The 22,387-nt window shown below is 29.9% G+C and overlaps 1 protein-coding gene across 1 annotated transcript; it reads right to left on the bottom strand.

Moving 5' to 3' along the window:
- Positions 1-1,677: 1,677 nt before the first annotated feature.
- LOC106677960 (uncharacterized) lies at positions 1,678-22,044 on the bottom strand. The gene is made up of 6 exons (XM_014416187.2): positions 21,889-22,044; positions 17,402-17,539; positions 15,317-15,438; positions 13,057-13,332; positions 9,644-9,905; positions 1,678-3,349 (listed from the first exon to the last, which is right to left on the bottom strand). The coding sequence occupies exons 1-6, from the start codon at positions 21,922-21,924 to the stop codon at positions 2,360-2,362; spliced, it is 1,824 nt and encodes a 607-aa protein (XP_014271673.1). The 5' UTR covers positions 21,925-22,044; the 3' UTR covers positions 1,678-2,359.
- Between the last annotated feature and the right edge of the window lie 343 nt (positions 22,045-22,387).

Below are 22,387 nucleotides of genomic sequence, written 5' to 3'. Positions count from 1 at the left end.
CACAAGTTCCAACAAATTGATCATTTGAAGTTTGATGTTGATCAGGTTCACATGTTGGTTACATATCATTCCACTTGAGGATGAAGTTTATCAAGTAACAATGTGTGTGGTATAAACTAAAAATTTAATACATTTTGCGAAGTACAAATGTATACAGCTAAAATAAAATTGATTGACTTATTATTTTCATCCATGATTAAACAATATATTACAATCTTATACTTCAATAATATTATTACTGGTCCATTTAATATAAATAAGGTTTTTCTATCTATTGATTGGATATCTATTCTCACTATACCACATAAAAAAATGCCCCACTTGTGACTTGTACCTTCTATGGTACTTAATTGAAATTGAGGGTATTTCTAGGGCACTGCAGGATCCAAATATCAGAAACTTCAAGTCTAATGTGTGCTGAAATCGTCTAAATGTCTAAAGTCCTTGTGGCAATTCCTGAGTCGTTTCCGTAAATTCAGTCCAGCTAATTGTATTTAAGATTTCATAATAATGGTGATTTACAAGGAATGGGATATTGTATCACTACATTCATGGGGATATAGATATATTAAGACTGTGTTGTGCTGGACACATTGTCAGAATGTGGGAGGATGGTATTCTGACAAAGTTACTCGATGAAAGGCTCTATCAGACAAGAGGAAGTGACAGACCATGACTTAGCAGGGAGGATGCTGTCATCCATGATGTCCAAGACCTGCCTAACAGCCACAACTAGCGGCGAGCAACTGCACAAGATAGGGTGATCTGGCGAAAACGAATTGAGCAGGCCAAGGACCACATCAGTCTAAAGATCACTAACATTAAAATGAATTCAATCTAATTGTGTTACCTAACGAGACAATGACCCAAAGAAAGCTTTGAAATGTTCAGCAGTTATATTGACAACAAATAATAGGAGAAAAGCTCACAATAAACATAAGATAAAACGATTAGAGTACAAATATATAGTACAAACATGTGCTAAGTGGTAAGTGTTGTGATGAAAATAACTTTTGACTTAAATTTATTTCTTTACACAACTAGGAAATATCCTTAATAATTAACAACTATCAAATAAATATTTCCATTTGTTTGTTGCATTTATGGCATCAAAGAATAAAAAGGCCTGGACAAAACAAGAAAACCTGGATTTAGTTACAACACCAAGCAGGCATGAGATGGAAAGAACCAAGAAGGGTCTCAGCTCAGTAATGATTGGGCCAAAACATATATCACACTTATGAATGATAAAAATGGTGAAGCGAAATATTCGCATACAAAGAGTGTCCCATTACTTGTTATGCAATATTTTTGGAGATAAAATAGACCTCAAAAGCAACAAACAAAGTTCATACAAATGATGGACCATTTCTCTGCTGAAAAGGAGAAAATTGCTACTTTGTGTTTCTTTGTTTTTAAGAGTCCCATTTTTATGTTGAATAGGAAGAAATAACAAAATGTTTAAATAAGCTAATTCTAAGTTTTATTATTTATTGATGCAAATGATCTATCTAATTAGTAAACCCTTACGCAATAATAGAAGGCATTTTTGAGTTTTAATAGTGAATTTTCCTCGGGTTTCTTAACCTTTCCAGAAGCAAAAAAAAATCTCTGCCTCTTCCCAGTCATTAGACACACTGTTATTCTCATTCAGTTTCATTTACTTTTTTTTTATTACCCCTATATTTCTACAATACTTCCTCCTGCATTATATATTTAATACCTATCCCATATTACTGTATTAGTTATTACTTTATCTGTATTATTTAGTTGATTATTACTAATTCCTATTTCAATTATTATTTCATTTTTGTTCTCCATACCTAGATCTCATTATCTGCTTTGTTTTTATCTCAGTTTTTCATACATTTATTATTGTTATACTCCTAACTTAATGTCAGTTTTTTATACAGACCACTTTTATACTCCGACATTAGCTTCATCTAAATGTATTTTTTTCTTTTGACCCAGATGACCTACAATTTCAAAACATCGCCTCCTAATAACTAGTGAACATTTTTTTAAGTGCTGTGTTTTGTATCAATAACCAGACCGTCTCCTTGATTACTTATTATGCTTACAAAATGAACACAATTTTGTATATAATACAGTAAAACAAAAACATTTATTCCTTAAAATAAACAAACTATTATAATATCACAGCATTTATAGGTATATAAGTCACAGGGATTATCACAGTCAAAGTCATTTTCAGATACAATATTCCATAGATCAATGAAATAAACTAAAATAAATAATTTTACTATCATAAAATCATGACAGTATGAATATGCTCACTCAGTAAACAAAAGAAAAATGAAACTAAATTATCATAAATAAATAATTCTAAAACATAAAATTAGTAATCTTCATAATCATCATCACCATCATCATCTATTTCATCGCCGAAAGATTCATCAGTGACAGGTTTGTTCCATGATTTTAAAAAATCACAAGCTTTTAACGCTAGATCTTTATCTAGAGGAATAACACTTCTCAGTTCTTCAGAAAACTCACTTTTTAAAGTAGATGCATGTTGATTAGAAGGTAAATTGCTTTCTGTCCTTGATATAACAGAAATTTTATTACTCTCAGTCGTACATAAATTGTATTTTTCAATATCTTCAAGAGATTTCAAAGCTTTAATTTCCCTCCTTTCAAATTCTTCACGTTTAGTAATTAAAGCAGATTTTAATTCATCTAATAAAAGACCCAGGTCATTTGGTTTTCCATATTCTGTGAAATAGTCGTTATCAGTTTTTGTATTTTCAGTACCTTCGACAAGACCAAAAAATACCTCATCTTGTCCACTAATAGAAAAATCAGAAGTCCCAACCATGCATTGTGTTTTAATTATTTTTTCATCAGTTTTGGATGAAAGACTAGACATGTTATGGTTGAAATAATTAGGTTGTTTCAGAAATTTCTGGACTGATGTATGGATATGTTCTGTTAAGTATGCCATTTCTCTCTCCATTTTTAATAGTTTAAAGCCAATATTCTGGCTGGTATCAAGACTTATTTCATCTGTATTATCATCAATCATATTTTCCAAGATTCTTGAATCAATCAAAAGAGAATTTAATGAAGATGAAATACTACTAACTATGTTACCAAGGTACCGCACATTTTTATCAATAGATTTAATTTTTTTAGGAACATATGTAGGGTAAAAATATTGATCATACATTTTTTTCAGTTCTAATGAAATTTTTTCTGTTTTAGACATATACTGACTTAATAGATCAGTCAATGATAAAGTTTCTTCAACTTGGGTAAATCCACATAAATACATACCCAATTCCCTTAATGTTTCCGACTGAATTAACATGTAAACATTCCTTAAAATCTGAAACATAAACAACATATCATAATGAGTAATTAATTATAACTAGTGACCAAATGAACAAATAAAACAACAATGATATCAGTTAATTTGACAGTTAACACTTAACCTTCTGTTCATGTTCATGATTGAAGTTGCCACTCATTAGCAACTGACTTAAGAGGAGAGGATACACTATGTCCTCAACAATTTTATATCAAAATGTTGATTAAGTGATTCTGAACTGAAAACTCTTTAACTGCTTTATTTAACATCTCTAGTTTGGAAAATGATATTGACATGATTCTTCCACCAAAACATTAGTTTTCTAAAGCAGATTAAAGCAAAAATTAAATAATAAATGCTTTTTAATCAAATAAAGTTGAAAAATGTTTACATTACTAAGTAAACTAACCTAATGGATTATTTTAACATCAAAAATGGTGGTAGATTTTTACTTAATATACCAACCATTATTTAGAAAATATCATAAAAAATAAAAACTTTTGACTTGTATACAGTTGATCCAATTTCCAAAATATATGTACTCGTTAGAAAGAGGGGAGTTTCTTCTTTCCTTTCATACGAGAAACATATGGATTATTTTAGAAGCTTTGTGTAAAAATATTAATTACTCCAGCAAGAAAAACTTTGATTAAGGTAAATCACCTAATTTAAGAAATTTATCTACACTCCAAATTTCACTTAAACGGTTCCAAGGGTTCCTGACTTACAGACAGTTCTTTGAATCTTAAAGAAATTTAGAAATTTTATTTAAAACAATGAATACAGTCTCTATTTAAAAATTTATTCAAACTAAATTAATTAAAAATAAGTAATTTATTTTAAAAATTTTCGTTGGGGAAATTTAATTACACTTATTAAATACAATTTTTTTTTTCTCTGAAGTTCACTCCGTACATTAATAGTTCTCATAACATAATTTCATTGGACCCATCAATCCTTTATAATTAAAAATTGAACATATTATAATATAAATACATTATTGGTAATTCAGAAATTTTAGAGCAAATGTTTAAGAAAACGTGAATTAAATATTGGTTTCAAAATTCAAGGCTGTCCTAAATGTTTTAAGTACTATGAAAACAATATTTGTGTTTCAGAAATGATAAATTGTAGATCTATCCAATTTATTGAAATTAAATAATCGAACTCTAGGAGGTTCAGTTGAATTCACTCGAATTATATGTAATGAGAACATGGTACAGTCCAGTCCATCTAGGGTGTGAAGTATACTGAAAAATTGCTGTAATCAAAATTGACAACAAATATGTCTTTAGAACTAAAAAAAAAAAAAATTCATTCAAATAAATTTCCCCCACGTCAAGCAAGATCGAAGTGGCATAGGACCAGATATCCAACTGACAAAACGTATTACACCAAATTGACTAACAAACTAAAAGTAGAAATCAGAAAATATAAAATTCAAAATTTAATTAACTTTATTGAAAATCTTACAACTACCTGGACCAGAACTAACGCAGAAAAATCATAAACATTCGGACAACACCTCTCCTCTCTAAAACCTTTATTCCACATCCTGATATCCTTAACCCAATTAATCTTGAATGTATTGAAGCAGAACTAAATATTCCGCTCCAAATGACCCTCCCACCTAAAGCATTTCATCCTTCTGAAATATCATTCAAAGATTATCTACCCGCAAAGCTCCTGGATACGACCTAATAACATCCCACATTCTAAAACTTCTCCCTCGGACGGCCATCCTATTTCCTCACTTACATATATAATGCCGTACTCCGTTCCACATATTTTCCTGACCCCTGGAAATTATCTATAGTTAAAATGATCCCCAAATCCCAAAAGCCTCCAGAATACTCATCATCCTATTGCCCTATCTCTCTATTACCGATTATGGGCAAAATCCTTGAAAAACTCATTTTGAAACTCCTATACCCCATCCTGGATTCCAATCATATAATCCCTGATCACCAGTTTGGATTTCGAACATCCCACTCTACTATCCAGCAATGTCATCGTGTAATGGATGTAGTCTCGTCTTCTTTGTAGCGCGGAATGTACTGCACGGGAGTCTTTTTCGATGTAGAACAGGCTATTGATCGAGTCTGGCACCCGAGACTGCTTTACAAACTCCGTAAATTCCTACCTCCTACATACTTTCTCATCATTCGTCGTTCCTTTCTCATTGATAGATTTATCTAAGTAAACCACAATGGTTCCTATTCATCCCTCTATTCTCAGTCCGCTGGTGTTCCTCAAGGTAGTAATCTTGGTCCCATCCTCTACACCATCTATACAGCTGACATTCCAACCAATCCTAACACTATCCTCACCACGTATGCCGATGAATAACCCATTAATTGTATCCCAAAATCTCCAATCCCATATCACAGCCCTCGAAGATTGGTGTCGTAATTGGAGGATTAAGATAAATTCCAATAAATCCCATCAAATCACCTTTACCCTTCGTCGTAAACCTACTGACTGCCCTACAGTTTCATTTAATGATGTTGCTCTTACTCCTGTCGAACAGATTCGCTACCTTGGACTACATTTGGACAAACGAATAACCTGGAATCCTCACACAAGACTGAAAAGACAGGAAACTGCATGTCGATTTCGACTATTACAGCACTTACTAGACAAACGGTCTAAACTTCCAACACATTACAAAAGACTGATCTACATGACTGTAATAAGGCCAATCTGGACATATGGAGTTGTTTTGGGGCTCCACTAAACCTTCGAATTCCTCTCGTATTCAATCCTTACTATCCAAAATCGTTCATAAAATCCTCAATGCTCCTTACTTTGTCACAAATAAAATCATACATAAAGACCTTAATGTTCCCTCTGTAACCGATCTAGCCCGAACCAGATATCACTCCTTCTATTATAAACTCGCTAACCACTCAAACCCCCTAGTTTCTAATCTTGCATCCTCTTCCATTCCTGACAATCCTCCGAGGTGCCTGAAAAGAAGATGGTCACGAGACCAGCTAATGTAAAATGTCATTAGAGTGCTACCAATGGGTAGTTTCTCTACACGCCTGTAACACTCCAATTTAACGTAGATCAGATTTACAAAATGTATAATAATGTACAGTTGTAAATAGCAATAAATAAATATTAAAAAAAAAAAATATATTTCTCCCAGTCTAAATAGTTGGGTGTGAGTGGATTATTTTTCAATGCAGAATCACAAAAAAAATTGATTAAAAAATATTTATGATATATAGCATTTATAAGTACACATTGTGCATCCCCTCTTGTATGTTGATCCTGAAAATCCTATTAAACAAAAATAGTTAATGTGGTAATAAATCAGAAAGACGTGAAAGGGTTTACAATAGAGCAACAATGTTCTATTAGTTCTATAAACAATACTGATAATTCTTATTTTTCATGAAAAATCAATGAACATATCATAATATGTTCGATGTGTCATTTCTATAATAGCGAACATATCACTATTGTGCAAACTTTTTTGAAAACAATGTTTTTAATTAATAACAGTAAATTCACACTCATGTACCTTAGCTTGTGTAAAATTCCAAAACTGTCCAGGTCCAGCAGATGTCCTATTATTTGGCTATTTGCCAATGTTTTCATTTTTTTAAATATTAGTGAAAAAATTATAACTTAAGTATAATTTGATTGATTTGTGTTTTTAATGACAAATAAATTGTTAATTATTGTAATGATGAGAAGATAGTTGACCTTAGATAATATATATGATGAGAAGATGGTTGGGGGTACGGTCAGTAAAAAACACAAACAAGTTGAGAGAACTTATTTAATAGTGCCAACGTTTTGGCCAGAATACAAAAAAATAAAAATAAAGTATTAACAGAATGACACAAGTAAATAATTGTACAGAATGAAAATTAGTAAAAATAAAGTGATGAAAGAAGTGGAAAATAAAACGTTTAATTAAATATGTAAGTAGAATAACATAATCAAGAATATAAAATTTTTAAAACTATATAATGCAAAAAACGATGAAATAAGAATATATTAATTTAATAATAATTAAAAAATTAAAGTATGGAAAGAAAAAAATAAATAAATAAAAGAAAATATATATAGCTGATGAAATATGTAAGTAAAATACTAGAATAAAGAAACAAAATATAAGGTTGAGTTAGACAAAAGAAACCATGACAATAATAATATCTGGTGAATATAACTAATAACGTGGGTAAGGAGAAATAAGAAGAGAATAGAAAAGGAGAAGGGGATAAAAGAAAGATAAGAAAAGAGAATAAGATAAAAAATTCACCTACTAGTAGATCAGAAATCTAAGTGAGCTTGGTGAGAGCGCAGTAAGACTCTGAATTAAAAAATAGGTGATGACGATGGCGAAATTACTGGAAGGCGAGACTACGTACATGTTATTTGGAAGTCGAAGATAGTTTAAAAAACTTATTTAGATTAGATTAGATTTTTATTCAGGGCGGTCAACATCTAGGTTATTACATACTTTTTACTTTATCAAAAACTTATTTAAAAGAGGGGGAAAAAAAAAGTATAAAATGGTCACAACAAATGGGTTTAAAAAAAAAATAAAACATTATAATAGTAATGATAATAAATTAAATGAAGTAAAAATTTTTTAAAAATAAAATCAAATAATAAAAAAATATAAAATAAATAAATAAAAAAAAAATATATATATAACTTTCCCCCTCTATATCATTCATAAACTCATAAATAACTACAAAAATCGCCTCACTACTTCACCTAATTCTTCACAACCCTTCTCTATCCCCTTATACAGGTCACTACCATACATCTCCTCTCTTTCAGAAAACATCTAATTTAATTATTATTAAATTAATATATTCTTATTTCTTCGTTTCTTTCCATTATATAATTTTAAAAATTGTATTTCCTTGATTATGTTATTTTACTTACATATTTAATTAAACATTTTATTTTCCACTTCTTTTATCACTTTATTTTTACTAATTTTCATTCTATGTAATTATTTACTTGTCATTCTGTTTATATTTTCTCTTTTAATTTTTTTAAAAATATATTCATTGGTTGTTATCTTGCTCTTTGTTCTTAGCCCTGATGAAGGCTAGAAACTCTGGCCAAAACATTGGCACTATTAAATAATTCCTCTCAACTCGTTTGTGTTTTTACTGACCACACCCCCAACCATCTTCTCACCATAGTAATTATTGTAATCATTGCCTTTGAAAAAAAAAAATTGCTATGAATGTTAATTGCTGGCACATTAAATCAATATTATAGTTTGCAGCTTATAATTATTATACTTACAAAATACATGTTTAAAAAAAAATATGTATAGACCATTATTTTAAGTTTTATAGATTCTATACGATTATATATATAAATAGTTGAACAAATAATTTTAAATTAGGGAGACGATGGCCAGAGTTGCGGTCAAAAGAGAAACAAAAATAGTTCACAACTATTCATTTTTCGACGTTTTACTCCACTTTGTAGAGCTTCATCAGGGCTGATTCAGTTGAGGTCAATGCTTTTTCAAAGCAGCTTTGAATTGACCTCAACTGAAACAGCCCTGATGAAGCTCTAAAAAGTGGGGTGAAACGTTGGAAAATAAATAGTAGTTAACTATTTCTGTTCCTTTTTTTACCGCAACCCTGACCCATTTCCATAATTTTATACAATTAATTTTATTTTTTAAAATTCTCAAAACCATTTGTTACATTATTTAGGATTTCCAACCAAGTCTTACAATAAAAGAAATAGTACTATATAAAAAATTATGCTATATTTTAAGGTTTTTTTATAAGTATATACTAGGTCATTAAAAAAGTATGGATATATTCATTGCTGACATTTAAGTATTCATTATAATCATTATTCGACTCTGATGATGTAAACAATGCTTACTGTAGTTAACTGACTATTCCTTTATTTAATTATTTATATTAACTATTTCTGCTTTTCATTCTATTTTATAAATATCACCGAAAATTTCAAACAAAAACATTGTCATTTGTGGTCTTTGAATGGTACTGGAAAAAAAAGATCAACATAAGTATGAAGGCAGCAGCTCCCGCCCATTGTTTGTGCTTAGTCAATGAAGAAAGATGGGTTAAAGTAGATAATAACGATAGCCCAAATTTTGAAGAATAATTGTAATGTATAATACTGGAAGAAAACTCATTTACTAAGACTTTTGTAATGACTCAGTTCTTCAAGAACAAGAAATAATTCATAGGAAATACAGTTTGTAGGTTACTACATCTTGGTTTATATATACAAGTAAAACTTGATAACAAGAAAACATTTGAATTAAAAACCAATAAAACTCACATCGATAAATGGCAATACGTTAGTCTCTTCATTCGCTTCATCTCCATACTTGTTTATTCCAAGTTGGTCATCTGAGTACAATGCAATATAGGAAGTATGAGAATCTAATGATTTTTGATTCTGCTTTTTTAATAGATCTACTGTAATATTCCTTGATAGCAATATTAGTGACTTCAAGATACAAATTAGTTTTTGGCAAATTATGAAAATTTCAAGCTTTTTCCTACTTAATGAGTGTTCAGTAATTATATTAACATCATTTCTAAAAAAAAAAAAAATATATACATATATTAGTCAACATTTAAGAATGGGGTGTGTTCAAGAGGTTAAAAAAAAAATGAACAAATATCCTAGTAAGTATTGATATTAACAATTGATCCGAAATTAAAAGTAATTATTACTGGTACCCTATATATCTATAGATGTAAATTCCCACATGTGCAAGCATAAGGGTAGTTAATATAGGATAGTCAGGTACATACAGGCCCGAATTAAAATGTGTTGGTTTTTAGGGTTAAATCAGAGGTCCTGAGGGTAAGAGTTTGTGATGCTTCTCCATGTTTGTATCGTTTATAATTGCTTACAAATAAATATTTGTGCTCTCCATATTTTAATTAACTAAAGATTTTTCTAACCTTAGGAATCAATAATTGTTCTAGCTTAACCTTGCATATTTAGAAGGTTTATCAATTGGGAATAAATAAATTGTTTTAAACCTGGTCCATTAACTTTAGCAGTATATGTTTGATTTAATAAAGCACAAATATACATTTATAAAGACATTATATGTCTGAGTAATTAAGTTAACAAATATCTGATAAAAATACTAGAATACAAGTTGAATTTATTGGTTATCTAGTGCTATTTCTATGACTTCTGGTCATCTAACACTAAATTTCGAGCCAGTTATGTTTCCTGTCAATTCCCCAATCTTTATTTTGTATTTTTCTATAATGAAAATAATATAAATCAAAGGTAATAGCCAACAAGAGTCTGATATCCATGATGTATGCCTCTCTGGAACAAAAAATGTGTGGGTACTAACGTTTGTTACTTTCTCTGTTTACCATGCATTTGTGGATACGTTTGATTTGCGACAAGTGAGAAACGTGTGGATCTGGTTGATAAGGTATCAAGCTGGAGACTCCAAAACTATTTTTAATTTGAATAAATGAATATTAATGTAATTCTGAACAAAAATATCTAAGCTGGTTCATTCATATTACTAACACCAACACTAGAACGAGCATACCAAAACATTGTTGATACTCTACTTTTCTTAGTCGTTTCAAAACCCATTTTCATAGATAGAACAGACCGGGAGTCCACAATCTGTTTCTAACTGAAATCACATTTCTAGGTTATGAGTCAGGTGGCAGGAACAGTGTATTTTTTTTATATTTTACTTTGTTTCTAGTTGGAGATTGTTAGCATATAAATATTATTTTTTATTTTAATATATAAAATGAACAACTATTTGATAATATAAGTTAGTTAGTTATAAGAAATATGAATACAATAGAGCTTTGATTATCCCAATTGGCTTCGCAGAAAAATTACAAGGAGGGAGTCGACACTGCCACTACTAAAAATGATCTCAACTGGCTTAGCAGAAAAGAAACAAGGTTAATATAACCATTCCTAGAAAATAATTTTGAAGAGTACATTCTCTAAAATTAGATTTCCTAGAACTATAATAATGGAATTCCAGTTTTATTTCTTAATAAGTATGCTTTTAGCAGTGTGAGGCATGTTAGTTTTTCGATGAAATCAGTATGATGAAACAAACTGTCAACATTTTGCTACTACGAACTGTTGCACAGTTGATTACTTGGCTCTATTCTATTGGTTCCATGGATTTTTCAATAAATTCTTTCACATTAACAACTGTAACCAGGTAAAACCTGTCTGTTGCTAAATGTACATCACAGATATTTGTGTATTTTACTTAAAACTTACATGTCAACAAAAAGAAAGGAAGTAGTGCCTTCATTAAAAGATAAAACAGACATTATTATGCGGTTGAAGAAGGTGAAACAGGTCAGGCATATGCATATAATCTTGAAAGTGAGGCAGTTCGTCGTAAAACCAAGAAAACACTGAAATATGAATTGTTGAATATTACTATATTCACTTGGTTTTTGAGGACCCATTTAGTATGAAAAAGCAGTGGCTCCATGAACATGGAGCTTGGAGGTGACTCTTCATTCATTGAAAGCTCTGACTGATTAAAAAATTTAAAATTATGACAAAGGATTCAGCAAAACGAGATTCATGGTAAAAAATTAAGTGCTGACCCTCTAGCAGCAGTTTTTTTTTTCTAATAACTTGAAGAAATTCCTTGGAGATAATAAATATAACATGGATTTTCTCTACAATGACAATAAATGGGCCTATACTGGAATGTTTTGCTATCAAAGTCATTGTTATCTTGAAGAGCAACAACTCCAAGTTACAAGATGAGCAAGAAGTGCGTGACAGTCATGGTTAGTTCCAATGCGACGAGGATACACAGATTTCCATTTCTTTTAATAGATAAATCTGAAAACCCAAGATTTTTTAAAAATGTAAAAGTTCCTTTAACATACACAAACCAAAAAATGCATGAATGAACAGTGATTTATTCATCAAATGGTTATTGTTCAACCAGGGTTATTGTTTGAACATTTTCCGTTTTGTAAGTGAAATTAAATTAAATGAACACAACAACAACATTAGTATGGATAATCGACCCTCTACTGTACTGGAGTTCATGTGATCTTTTTATTTCATTGGTCATTAGGCTTGATAACATCAAGAATATCTTACACTTAATATTAACATTTGAAATAATATTACAATGGAGGACCTAAATACAGAAATATGAGAGGGCAATATGGGCACATAATTAGATATATTTAGGATAGGTTGAATGCACAATTGCGAACATTGTTATTCCGTTTTTTTGTACTGCACAAGGAGAAGAAAAAAATAATAATGAAGAGGAATGCAGAAGTACTGATATATATGGAATACTTTGAAATCAATATCTAGCAATTTTCAAACAAATCTCCTTAAATAAATACTACAATTTTTACTAGAAATTATGCACGCATACACACTTTACTGAAATTTTTTCAGACAATAGCCTTGTAGTAGAACAGTCACTGATTACCATGAAGATCCCTGTCACAGGTTGCTAAGCTATTGCTAATGCTTGTGAGCACAAAGAACCCATGTTGTCCCTAGGCACAGGATTAAGGACTCCTGGACTAGACAATATATTCTTTAAATTGATATCCTCTATTGAATTCAGGGAATCACAAACTTCATATATTCTCTTACCACCAGTTTCACAAATGGATATGTATTATCTTTATGTTAAATTTTCTAGATAGAAACATGAAAAAAAAATAAAAAGGTAAACTTTTTACCTTAACTGTTGAACTTTCCCTTTTGAATAGATAAGTGAATCTTCTACTTGCACCAATTTAATATTTTTCCTGATGTAACTTGTAATCTCTTTCAAGTTAGATAGTATTTGTTTAATTTTTTCTATTTGTTTTAGAGGATTATAAAGAAGGATTTGTGAAAATAAATAAACTGTTGAACAAGCCATAAGTGAAGAATACAATTTTCTTAAATTAAATTTACAGTAGCAATAGGCAGAAAATCCGATGATCATTCCAGGTAATACAAATTTATATGACCTGAAACATGTGAAACAATAATATAAATCGTGAAAATAATCATTTATCTACACTGATAATAGTAATAGTTAAGATAACAGGAGTAATATGAATAATATAAATTGAAATAAGGTAATTTAAAAATCGGAAGTGAAAATATAAAATAAAATAAAAATATATATAAAAGTACAAGGTGAGATGTAAAAAGAAGTACATAAAAAGATTAAAAATAAGTAATAAAGTATAGAAATAAGTGAAAATAAAGAATTATTAAATAACAAGATAAATACTTTCTCTAATTTCAGGAGTTGAGAAAGCAAAAACAGTGAAAGATATGAAGAATGGAACAAACTTTGAGCAAATATATAGAGTCAATTCGGCTATATAAGATTAGCCACTGCTTGGGATGCACTGAAGTGTGTGGAGGACAGAAGCAACACATAAATTATACGTCAATCTTAACAACTTACTTGAATGGAAAAAGAATTTCAATGAATTGATGAACGAAGACAGAGAACCATTCTTGGAAGGTAGTTGGCAATGTGAAGGGATGAGAATAATAGTGAATCAATGCTCAATTCAATATTATGGAGTAAAAATATCATTTCTAAAGCCAAAATAAATATATATAAGTATAATATTGAGCATTATGACAAATGGAGCAGAAACCTGGACCATAAAAGGTGATAAAAGGAAGAAAATTCTGGCTCCAAAAATGGACTATGAGCGATGAGGTCCTAGAATATCCACAATGGATAATGAAAGACATGCAATAGTAAGAGAAAATATGAAAGTTAAAAAAACATTCAAAAAATGAAAAATGCTTAAAATGGTATAGAGATTTAAAAAAGATTACCAAGGGAGATACACTCATGGAAGACAGATGGTAGAAAGAGGTCGAGGTAGACCAAGGAAAACTTGAGACAATGAAATAGAAAAATCCTTGATGGAACAGCCTAAGAAAGGAATGTGCCTTGGACAGAATGATCTGGAAGGAGGCCATACAAAATCTATATTCAGAAAACCCACTGCTAGAGTAGAAAATACTAAATAAAAAAATATATGTATATATTAAGTCAATAAATGTTGTTATATACTTAATTATCAACATAAAATACATTAGGGCTGAGGTCAAGAAGAAAGAAACTAACTTATATTACTATAACTAATGTTAATCCCCCTTATAATACTATTTTTATGTTATTTTCTGATTATTTTCTAATTAGTTTATATTATAATTTATCTTTATTATTCTTTTTACATTCAAAAATTTTTGTTCCAAACTCTTATCATTCTCAATTCTACCTTTTACCCATCCCACATTCTTTCTTCTACATTACATTTCTATCTAACCTGTAATAATAATTTACCTGTTATGCTTACCATTTTATAGCACTTATTATAGCTCCTAATTTAATTAAATTAAAAGATCTTTTTAATTAGAGAGAAATACTATATTCATCTATGTTGCCTAAATACTTTATTCATCTATGTTGCCTAAATACATCAGGTTGCTATCTCACACAGATATCATACATAATCATACTTATCAATCCGTAATCGGACATATATAAATTACACATACATGGTATAATAAGATATTAAGAGATATAATTATAAGATATAATAAACAATTTTTTTCCCCTAAAGTTTCCTTTTACAATCAATTAATATTTTGATGCATCTGTTCACTTTATTAGTTTAGTTAATAATTTTTTTGTATTTATCTTTATCCTCTTTATTATTTTACTTAAATTTTTTGAATGTTTATATACTACAACCTTTACAATTTTATCTTATATTTTTTATCACACTTTTACCCTTATGTTAACTCTATCTTCTTTATATATTTTTATTGTAGCCCTGATGAAGAACTACAATGTAGGGCGAAACAGCCTAAAATAAATAAATAGTTATAACTATTTTTCTTCCTTTTTGACCACAGCCCTGACCATCTTCAAATTAACTAACAGCCAATCATCTAAATATATATAAAATACATTACATCCTCCTTTGAGTTTGTGGAACAAGTTCAGAAAATCGCTTGAACAAATAACTAGCATCTTCTTCCAACAATAAGTCACTGTTCAGTATCATGTTTACAATATTTAATATTTTATCAGGTACCTGTAAAATATATATGGAATCAACTAAGTATTAAAGGGATTTTGACAAGCAATTGTTAAAAAAATTAAAAATAAAACTGAAATTAAGATGGTAAGGGCATATACATATTTTTAAGCATCTAAATTAAGACAAGCAACATAATGACAACAATTTAATTTTTTTAAAGAGCTAAATTAAACTTTTGTACATTTTTTAGTTATATGTTAATTTATTCATTCATAAATGGTCCAACAATTCATTACTGAATTCTGGCCTTAGGCCTCCTCCAAAAGCCTCTTTCATTCTACTCTAATTATACACTATTTTTTCTATTTTGTTGAGTCTCACTTTAGTTAGATAGGTAATGTATTTTAATAATGTTATTGAATAATCACAAGATCTCCACATAGTAAAAAGGCCAGACTGTCTCTTTGGAATCAACCCAGGAACTGCTACTTTGATCTAAAATTTTGTTTTTGGAATGTTAGATCCCTTCATAGACTGGGAGCCTTTCGGGTGCTTCTTTCATAACTTGACACCTACCAGATTGACATTGCAGCTATTCAAGAAATACTATGTCTAGGAAAAGGTATTATTGAAAAGAAACAGCACAATGGGTATTACCATTGCCATGATACAAATCACGTATTTTAAACAGGATTTACAGTATGAGGCCAGGCCTGGGACTTATTATCAACTTCACTCAAATTGACCCGTGGCTCTGTAGATTAAGGATCAGGAGAAAATTTTTTAACTACAGCCTTATTAGCTGTAGTACCTCCACAGAGGTGTCAAACGAAGAGGAATAGGGCATTTTGAAGATTATCTGGCTAATATCTTTGAGAACAGCCCTAAAAATGATATAAAAGTTCTCCTTGAGGACTTCTATGCCCTAATAGGACATGAATTGGCCTATAACCAACTATTGGATGATTCAGGATACATGAGCATTGTAATGACAATGGTCACAGACTTGTAAACTTAGCAGCATTTAACAGGTAGGTGGTGTGTGGGATATTTAAAAAAAAAAAAAAATTCACAAGCTACATGGAGATAACCCAATGGTTTATTCACAAGCCAGATTGATCACATGCTTATCATAAAACTGACATAATAGATCTGAAAACCCACAGAGGTGCTAGAACTGATTCAGATCATACGAGTGTCATCAAAATCAGAGCCAGAATACTCACAACAAATACCAAAAGGAATGAGGCCAGAAGAAGTTAATTAATTAAGAGGCTATAACACGTGCAGACTCAAGGATCCAAATGTTCAAATCAAATAGCAGACAGCCCTGGACATCAATGACAACTGAGCTTCAGAGTGATAGTATTAATGATAAATGGAAGGTATGTTCCCACGTCATAACTATAAAACTAAGGCAGTATTAGGTTTCGAATCAAGAGAACCAAAAACTGGCTGCTTTGATAATCAATGTCACAGTGAGGTCATGGTATAATCATGGTCAAGGAGGTGAGTTTCCAAAAGTAGAAGATGCACCTTATGCTTGGTTTCCAGAAAAAAAAAATACATGCTTATTTTATACAAAAATTATGAAAAAAGGATGACTTTCATGCAACTGTCAGTTGGTTGGATAAGCTATAAAGGTGGTTTGAAATTCAACTGGCGAGAAACTTTCACATTAATTGGTTTTGTTTTTAAATAGATCTCCACTAGTCTGCCAACTGCCGCCATGTGGTACTACCAATCCTGATATAGGGTCAGACTAGTAAAATCCTATAGCAATTATTTTCTTTAATATTTTTATTTGAACAGAAGTGTTAAACTTTTTTCTTTCTTTTTGAAAACGTGTGTATATTCATTTTTAATAATATTTATTTTATTTTTTAATTATAAATAACATTTATTTATTTATTATTGATTAGTTAACTTTAATCAATTCCCATAATATTAAAATTAAATTGTTTCATATTAACAACATAAAATAAAAAATGAAGTAATGAAATAACTGAAAACTCACAACTATAATAGAATTTGGATTAGAAGCTTCTTCAGTCACCAATGTTGGGTCAATTGAAGAATAAGCAAGTGGCTTAGAAGAATAAACATCATTAATAGTCTCACCCTGGGATGTAAAATATTTATAGAGTTCTCCTCCCTGTATAAGTAAAAATCAAATAGAAAAGTTTAAGTTTACATGAATTAACTAAATATAAAATGAAAAATTGATCTATATTCTGGGACATTCAGTCCCCTAGGAATAACAAAAAAGTACAAATTAGACAATATTTGTTTGCCTGATTGATATCATCTGAAAGATGATAAATTCATAAATTACTAATGAAAAGACAAATAACATATAATTGTGTAATAAAATAATTTACATATGCTTGAATATATAAATTATATGTATATATATATAAACTAAATAAAAGTAATAATAATATTACCTCAAAAATTCCTTAGTTATAGGGTTAGGTTTGTACCAGTTTATAGCATTATTTTTGCTTCTTTATTCTTTTGGCAATGTTAGAATTTTTTTAAAGATTTTGTAGTCGGAAGCCCCCCAAAAAATTGTATTTTTCATCCTTCTCATTAAGAGATTTGAAGGCTAAATTTTTTGTTTTTTCAATTTTTTCATAATTGTATCGAAAGGTTAAGAAAATATTGTTTAGGTATGTGGAAGGAAAAAGAAAAAGAAGACGACCGGATGTGATGAGGGGGGACTGAGATGGGCAGTTGAGCGGTACAAGACAGAGAAATGTAAAAAAATATACATTCTACATACATGATAAGTAATTCTACAATATTTGTCACTGTGGTCCAACAGGTTAATCCTTCCCCTCCTCTATATCTTCAATAAAGTCAGTAACCAAGTTTTAAACTGTGTTTGTACTCTTTTCAAATTAATGATAATTTTTTATCTTTTTTTGCCACTATCCATGAGTGATTTGGTGACATTTTCACAACACTGGCACTCAAAAAAAGTGCATTGTGGTTAATTTCAATCCTGACTTTCTATGACTACAAACAGCTTTGCAACCTTTCTAGCAGTTGAAGGAAATGAATTTTAAAAGATCTGAGGTATTGTACTTTTTCTGTCATTATTTATTTTTTTTTTTTTTATTTATTTATTTGTTGATATTTACAACTGTATAAAAAAATACAACCAGTAAATTTGATCATAATGACATATGATATGATACAAGATGTAGAGAAACTACCCAGTAGTAGAACTCTAAAACAGTTTACAATATAAGGTCACGAGGCCATCTTCTTTTCAGGCGCCTTGGAGGATTGCCAGGAATGGAAGAGGAAGCAAGGTTAGAAACGAGTGGGTTTGGGTGGTTAGGGAGTTTATTATGGATTTTCTGTCATTACTGGGCAAAGAATATACAAACATAAAAAAAAAGTTTTGCATCACCTCTTCTTTCCATAATAGCATATAAGGGACAGCAAAAGTAGTTCTTGATCTAGGCAGCACAGCAGTAGGTAATAATAAACACAGAGGAGATATAGGATGCTACTTTATGTTACCTAGCTTCTTGAATTCCAATGTTTTTGAGTTTAGTAAAAACAGGGGTGATGCAAAACTTATTTTGATGTGTGTATAAGTTAACTATCAAGCTTCATTCCAGAGGATTTTTCCCCACTCCCAACCAATACTATATCTGGTGAAAGATAACACCGATGATGAAACTTTACAGTATCAGTAACTGGGGTTTTACGACATTACATATAGTTTTAATGGTTGTTGCACAAGATAACTGGTATCTCAGCTGGTCAAGATTCTGTGTCTGGGAATCAGTTCAATATAACCAGATCTTTGATTATATTGATATAACCAGATCCCTGGCCTGTTGAGGTTATGTCCACATTTTTTTCTTGGCCAAATATAATATAAAATATAAAAGCTATAAAATAGCTGTCGAAGAATCGCAACCACTTATTCCATGAATGAGAAGGATGATAACCTTCAGATAAGAGTATTTGAATGAGATTGAATTATACACCTTGTAAAGTGTTTTTACTCCACCACACTTTTTGAAAAGAAATATTCTTCCGACCAATTCTAATCTTTGGAGGAGCACCAAGAGGTCTACAGTGGTTTTCAACCACTATATTGTCAAACAGATTTTCCTCCAAAATAGCTCTTTCCATAATCAACAAATCAATGTCTATAGACCCTTGCTCAACATGGACAAGACTTGCATAAAAAAACTTCTTGAATATAAGAAGATGACTGGAGGTGCGGTTAGTGGAGTGAAGAAGAAAGAAAGTAAAATGTTTTGTGCCAACATTTGATTTATCTAGTCTATAACTTTTCATTTCCTAATTGTAGTCAAAATTAACAAACAGGCAATTAGGAACTTCTTATTAATTAAGTCTTCTTGAATCAGTTATTCAATTAACTTGTTCCCTTTGAATTGGTAAAGAATAAATTTTAAAAAACAAGAAAAATAATTTTGAAATAGATCAACTTGGTACACCAAAATAACAAAAGTTGTGAAATTATTCACCTCCTAAATGTATATTTTTCTATTTTATTTGTATTACACAGATTTTAATCCTAATGAATTCTATTATATTTTATTAATATGTGTTGTACAAAAGTAACACCCAGAAACATTAGCCAATCTTGATGACTATAAAATCATGGTGACACCAAGTTTATTAATCGGAACCTGTTTCTGTACTATAACTTTAAACTCAATCCTATCCATCCCTGGCCATACATATATGACCTAAGAACTAAGCTCCAATTGTAACACATTAATCTATAATTTCATCTTCAAAAAATTCTCTAATTTTACCTCAAGTTATAAATTATTTTAAACTCTCTGAGATTATTTTCACAGAATCGTTAGTTTGTAAACCTTGGAGGCTGATTCACACATTTTTTTTTGCTTTTCAAAATGCATTACTTTTTTATTTTATTTTATCCAATTTTACTGTACTGCATACCCTTCACATCCTCACTCACTTATCTGTACAAATTATAACCTACTTAATAGATAAGCTATGAACTTGAAAATCGGCAAACTCACTAAACCTACAGGAAAAATCAAAAAGTCAAATTTAAGCATTCCTCCCTAAAAAAAATCAAAATGGCTTACCCAACTTTAAAATGAGTAAGATCTTTTTTTTAAAGCATGATGAGACTAATTGACAATCCAAAAATGGATTGCACCAGCAGCTACTGATACATCACATATACTATAGATAAAACTAAATGTTTTACAGATATACTATACGTAATTTGATGAAGCGATTCTTAAAAGTACAACTAGTTGATGTCTCAAATAACAACAAAAACTGTTCTTGGAACTTATAATTAAAAAACTAAATAAGCATTGTTGTCATTATATAAATAAATATGTCACAATAATTAGCTATTTGGTTAGAAGAATTTATATTTCACAGTAAAAGTTACAAGAAACTAAAAAATGAAAGTGATACACCCAACTACTTATATTCCGAAAATCTACAAAGTATAGAAAAGAAAACAAAACACAGAAAAAAAATGTTTAAAACATTAGAGAACAGAGTATAAAATTAAAAATAAACAAAAAGATATAAATGGATAAAGTATAAAATCGAGATAAATAGTTCCTTATTTATTTTTGAGATAAGCAACACTTAAAATGTGACTATCCATAAACATACAGATTCTAAATTTAATAATTGTTGTTTACAGCGCATCATTGCCAAAAACTTTTATGTTTTGAGAAAGAGCCGCTCTTTTTTATTTCATGTACAAAATATAGATGCAAAATCTAACTTGAATTTTTAATTTCATAAAAAAGAACAAACAGCTCAGAAACTGACAAAAGATAATTGATAGAATAAATAATAGCTTCCAATTATATTTAAGCTGAAGCCTAAAAATACAGATAAACAACTAACAAGTTACATTTTTGCCATTTTAAACATCATAAAGGCAAAAAAAAAGAAGAACAAACAAATACTAAAAGAAGGCAGCATATCTCACATCAACAGTCTAAAAAAAAGACATCATTTATCATTTCCATAGGATGAATATCACTATAAGATAAGGGAAAATAAAATAACTTTAAAAATCTTTTAAAGATACTTGAACATAAATAATAAATCGGTCTCCCGTAAATCAATAGGGTCCAGGAGTCAGGCACTCACAGAGATAACGAGCTCTCAAAAGATGATATTTCTGAGCATTTATCTTAAATACAATAATTTAGATACGATCACCTTATTTATCTCTGGAAAAATGTAAGAAGCATATTTCAAACTATGGTTCTCCTTTTAAGTATATTAATTTTCGGCCAAGATATAATTTAACTTACCAAATTAGGATTTGAAACAAGTAATTAAGGATAGGAAGCAGTGGCTAATGGTCTAATCTCTACAAATGACAGAGCTATGATTATAACATTTATAAATTGACTAAATCCACATTCTGTAAAATATAATTAATTCTCTAAAATCAAGAATAATATTTCTTTCTACTATAATGTTTACTAATTATACCTCCAATATAACTTCAGTGTCATCTTCATCCATCATTTGAATGTAATTTTAAAACTTGGTAGAAACAAAATAGTGTACAAATACTGCTAAGGTTTTAGTGATTCCGATCAAATGTTCACATTGAAGCGCCGAATAGGAACATCAATCAGTTAAGAAGCGTTTATAACAGCTGTACTCCAATTCTAATTTTATTTATATTTACATTTAAATTCAACGAGTTATTATATTTTGGCTATTTACAATTATATAAGAACCAAATGGAATTCGTTAACCGATCATTGCAGTAGGAACATTTATATCTGTTATTATTATACAACTATACATCTCTTCAATCTATGCTGAATCTGGGTATACAATTAAAGGCAATATAAAGATCAAACAGTTAATTTAAAGAACAAGCGGATACATTTCCATGACTAGACTCTGAAATCTATACAACAGTCCCAACGGGGGGGGGGGAGAGGGAAAAGCATTTAAGTTCTAGAATTTGTTAAGGGTA

The sequence above is a fragment of the Halyomorpha halys genome, unplaced genomic scaffold, assembly GCF_000696795.3.
Source record: "Halyomorpha halys isolate HHAL.00 unplaced genomic scaffold, Hhal_1.1 Scaffold115.1, whole genome shotgun sequence".
Classification (NCBI taxonomy): domain Eukaryota; kingdom Metazoa; phylum Arthropoda; class Insecta; order Hemiptera; family Pentatomidae; genus Halyomorpha; species Halyomorpha halys.
This window is presented reverse-complemented; position numbering and strand designations above follow the sequence as displayed.

What these genes read in the sequence shown, in the direction of transcription:
- LOC106677960 (XM_014416187.2), bottom strand. Translation starts at nt 21,924, where the DNA reads ATGATGGATGAAGATGACACTGAAGTTATATTGGAG. An exon ending in ATCCAAATTCTATTATAGTT is followed by an intron (nt 15,439 to 17,401) that starts GTGAGTTTTCAG and finishes TATATTTTACAG; the next exon opens with GTACCTGATAAAATATTAAA. An exon ending in CCACAAACTCAAAGGAGGAT is followed by an intron (nt 13,333 to 15,316) that starts GTAATGTATTTT and finishes CACATGTTTCAG; the next exon opens with GTCATATAAATTTGTATTAC.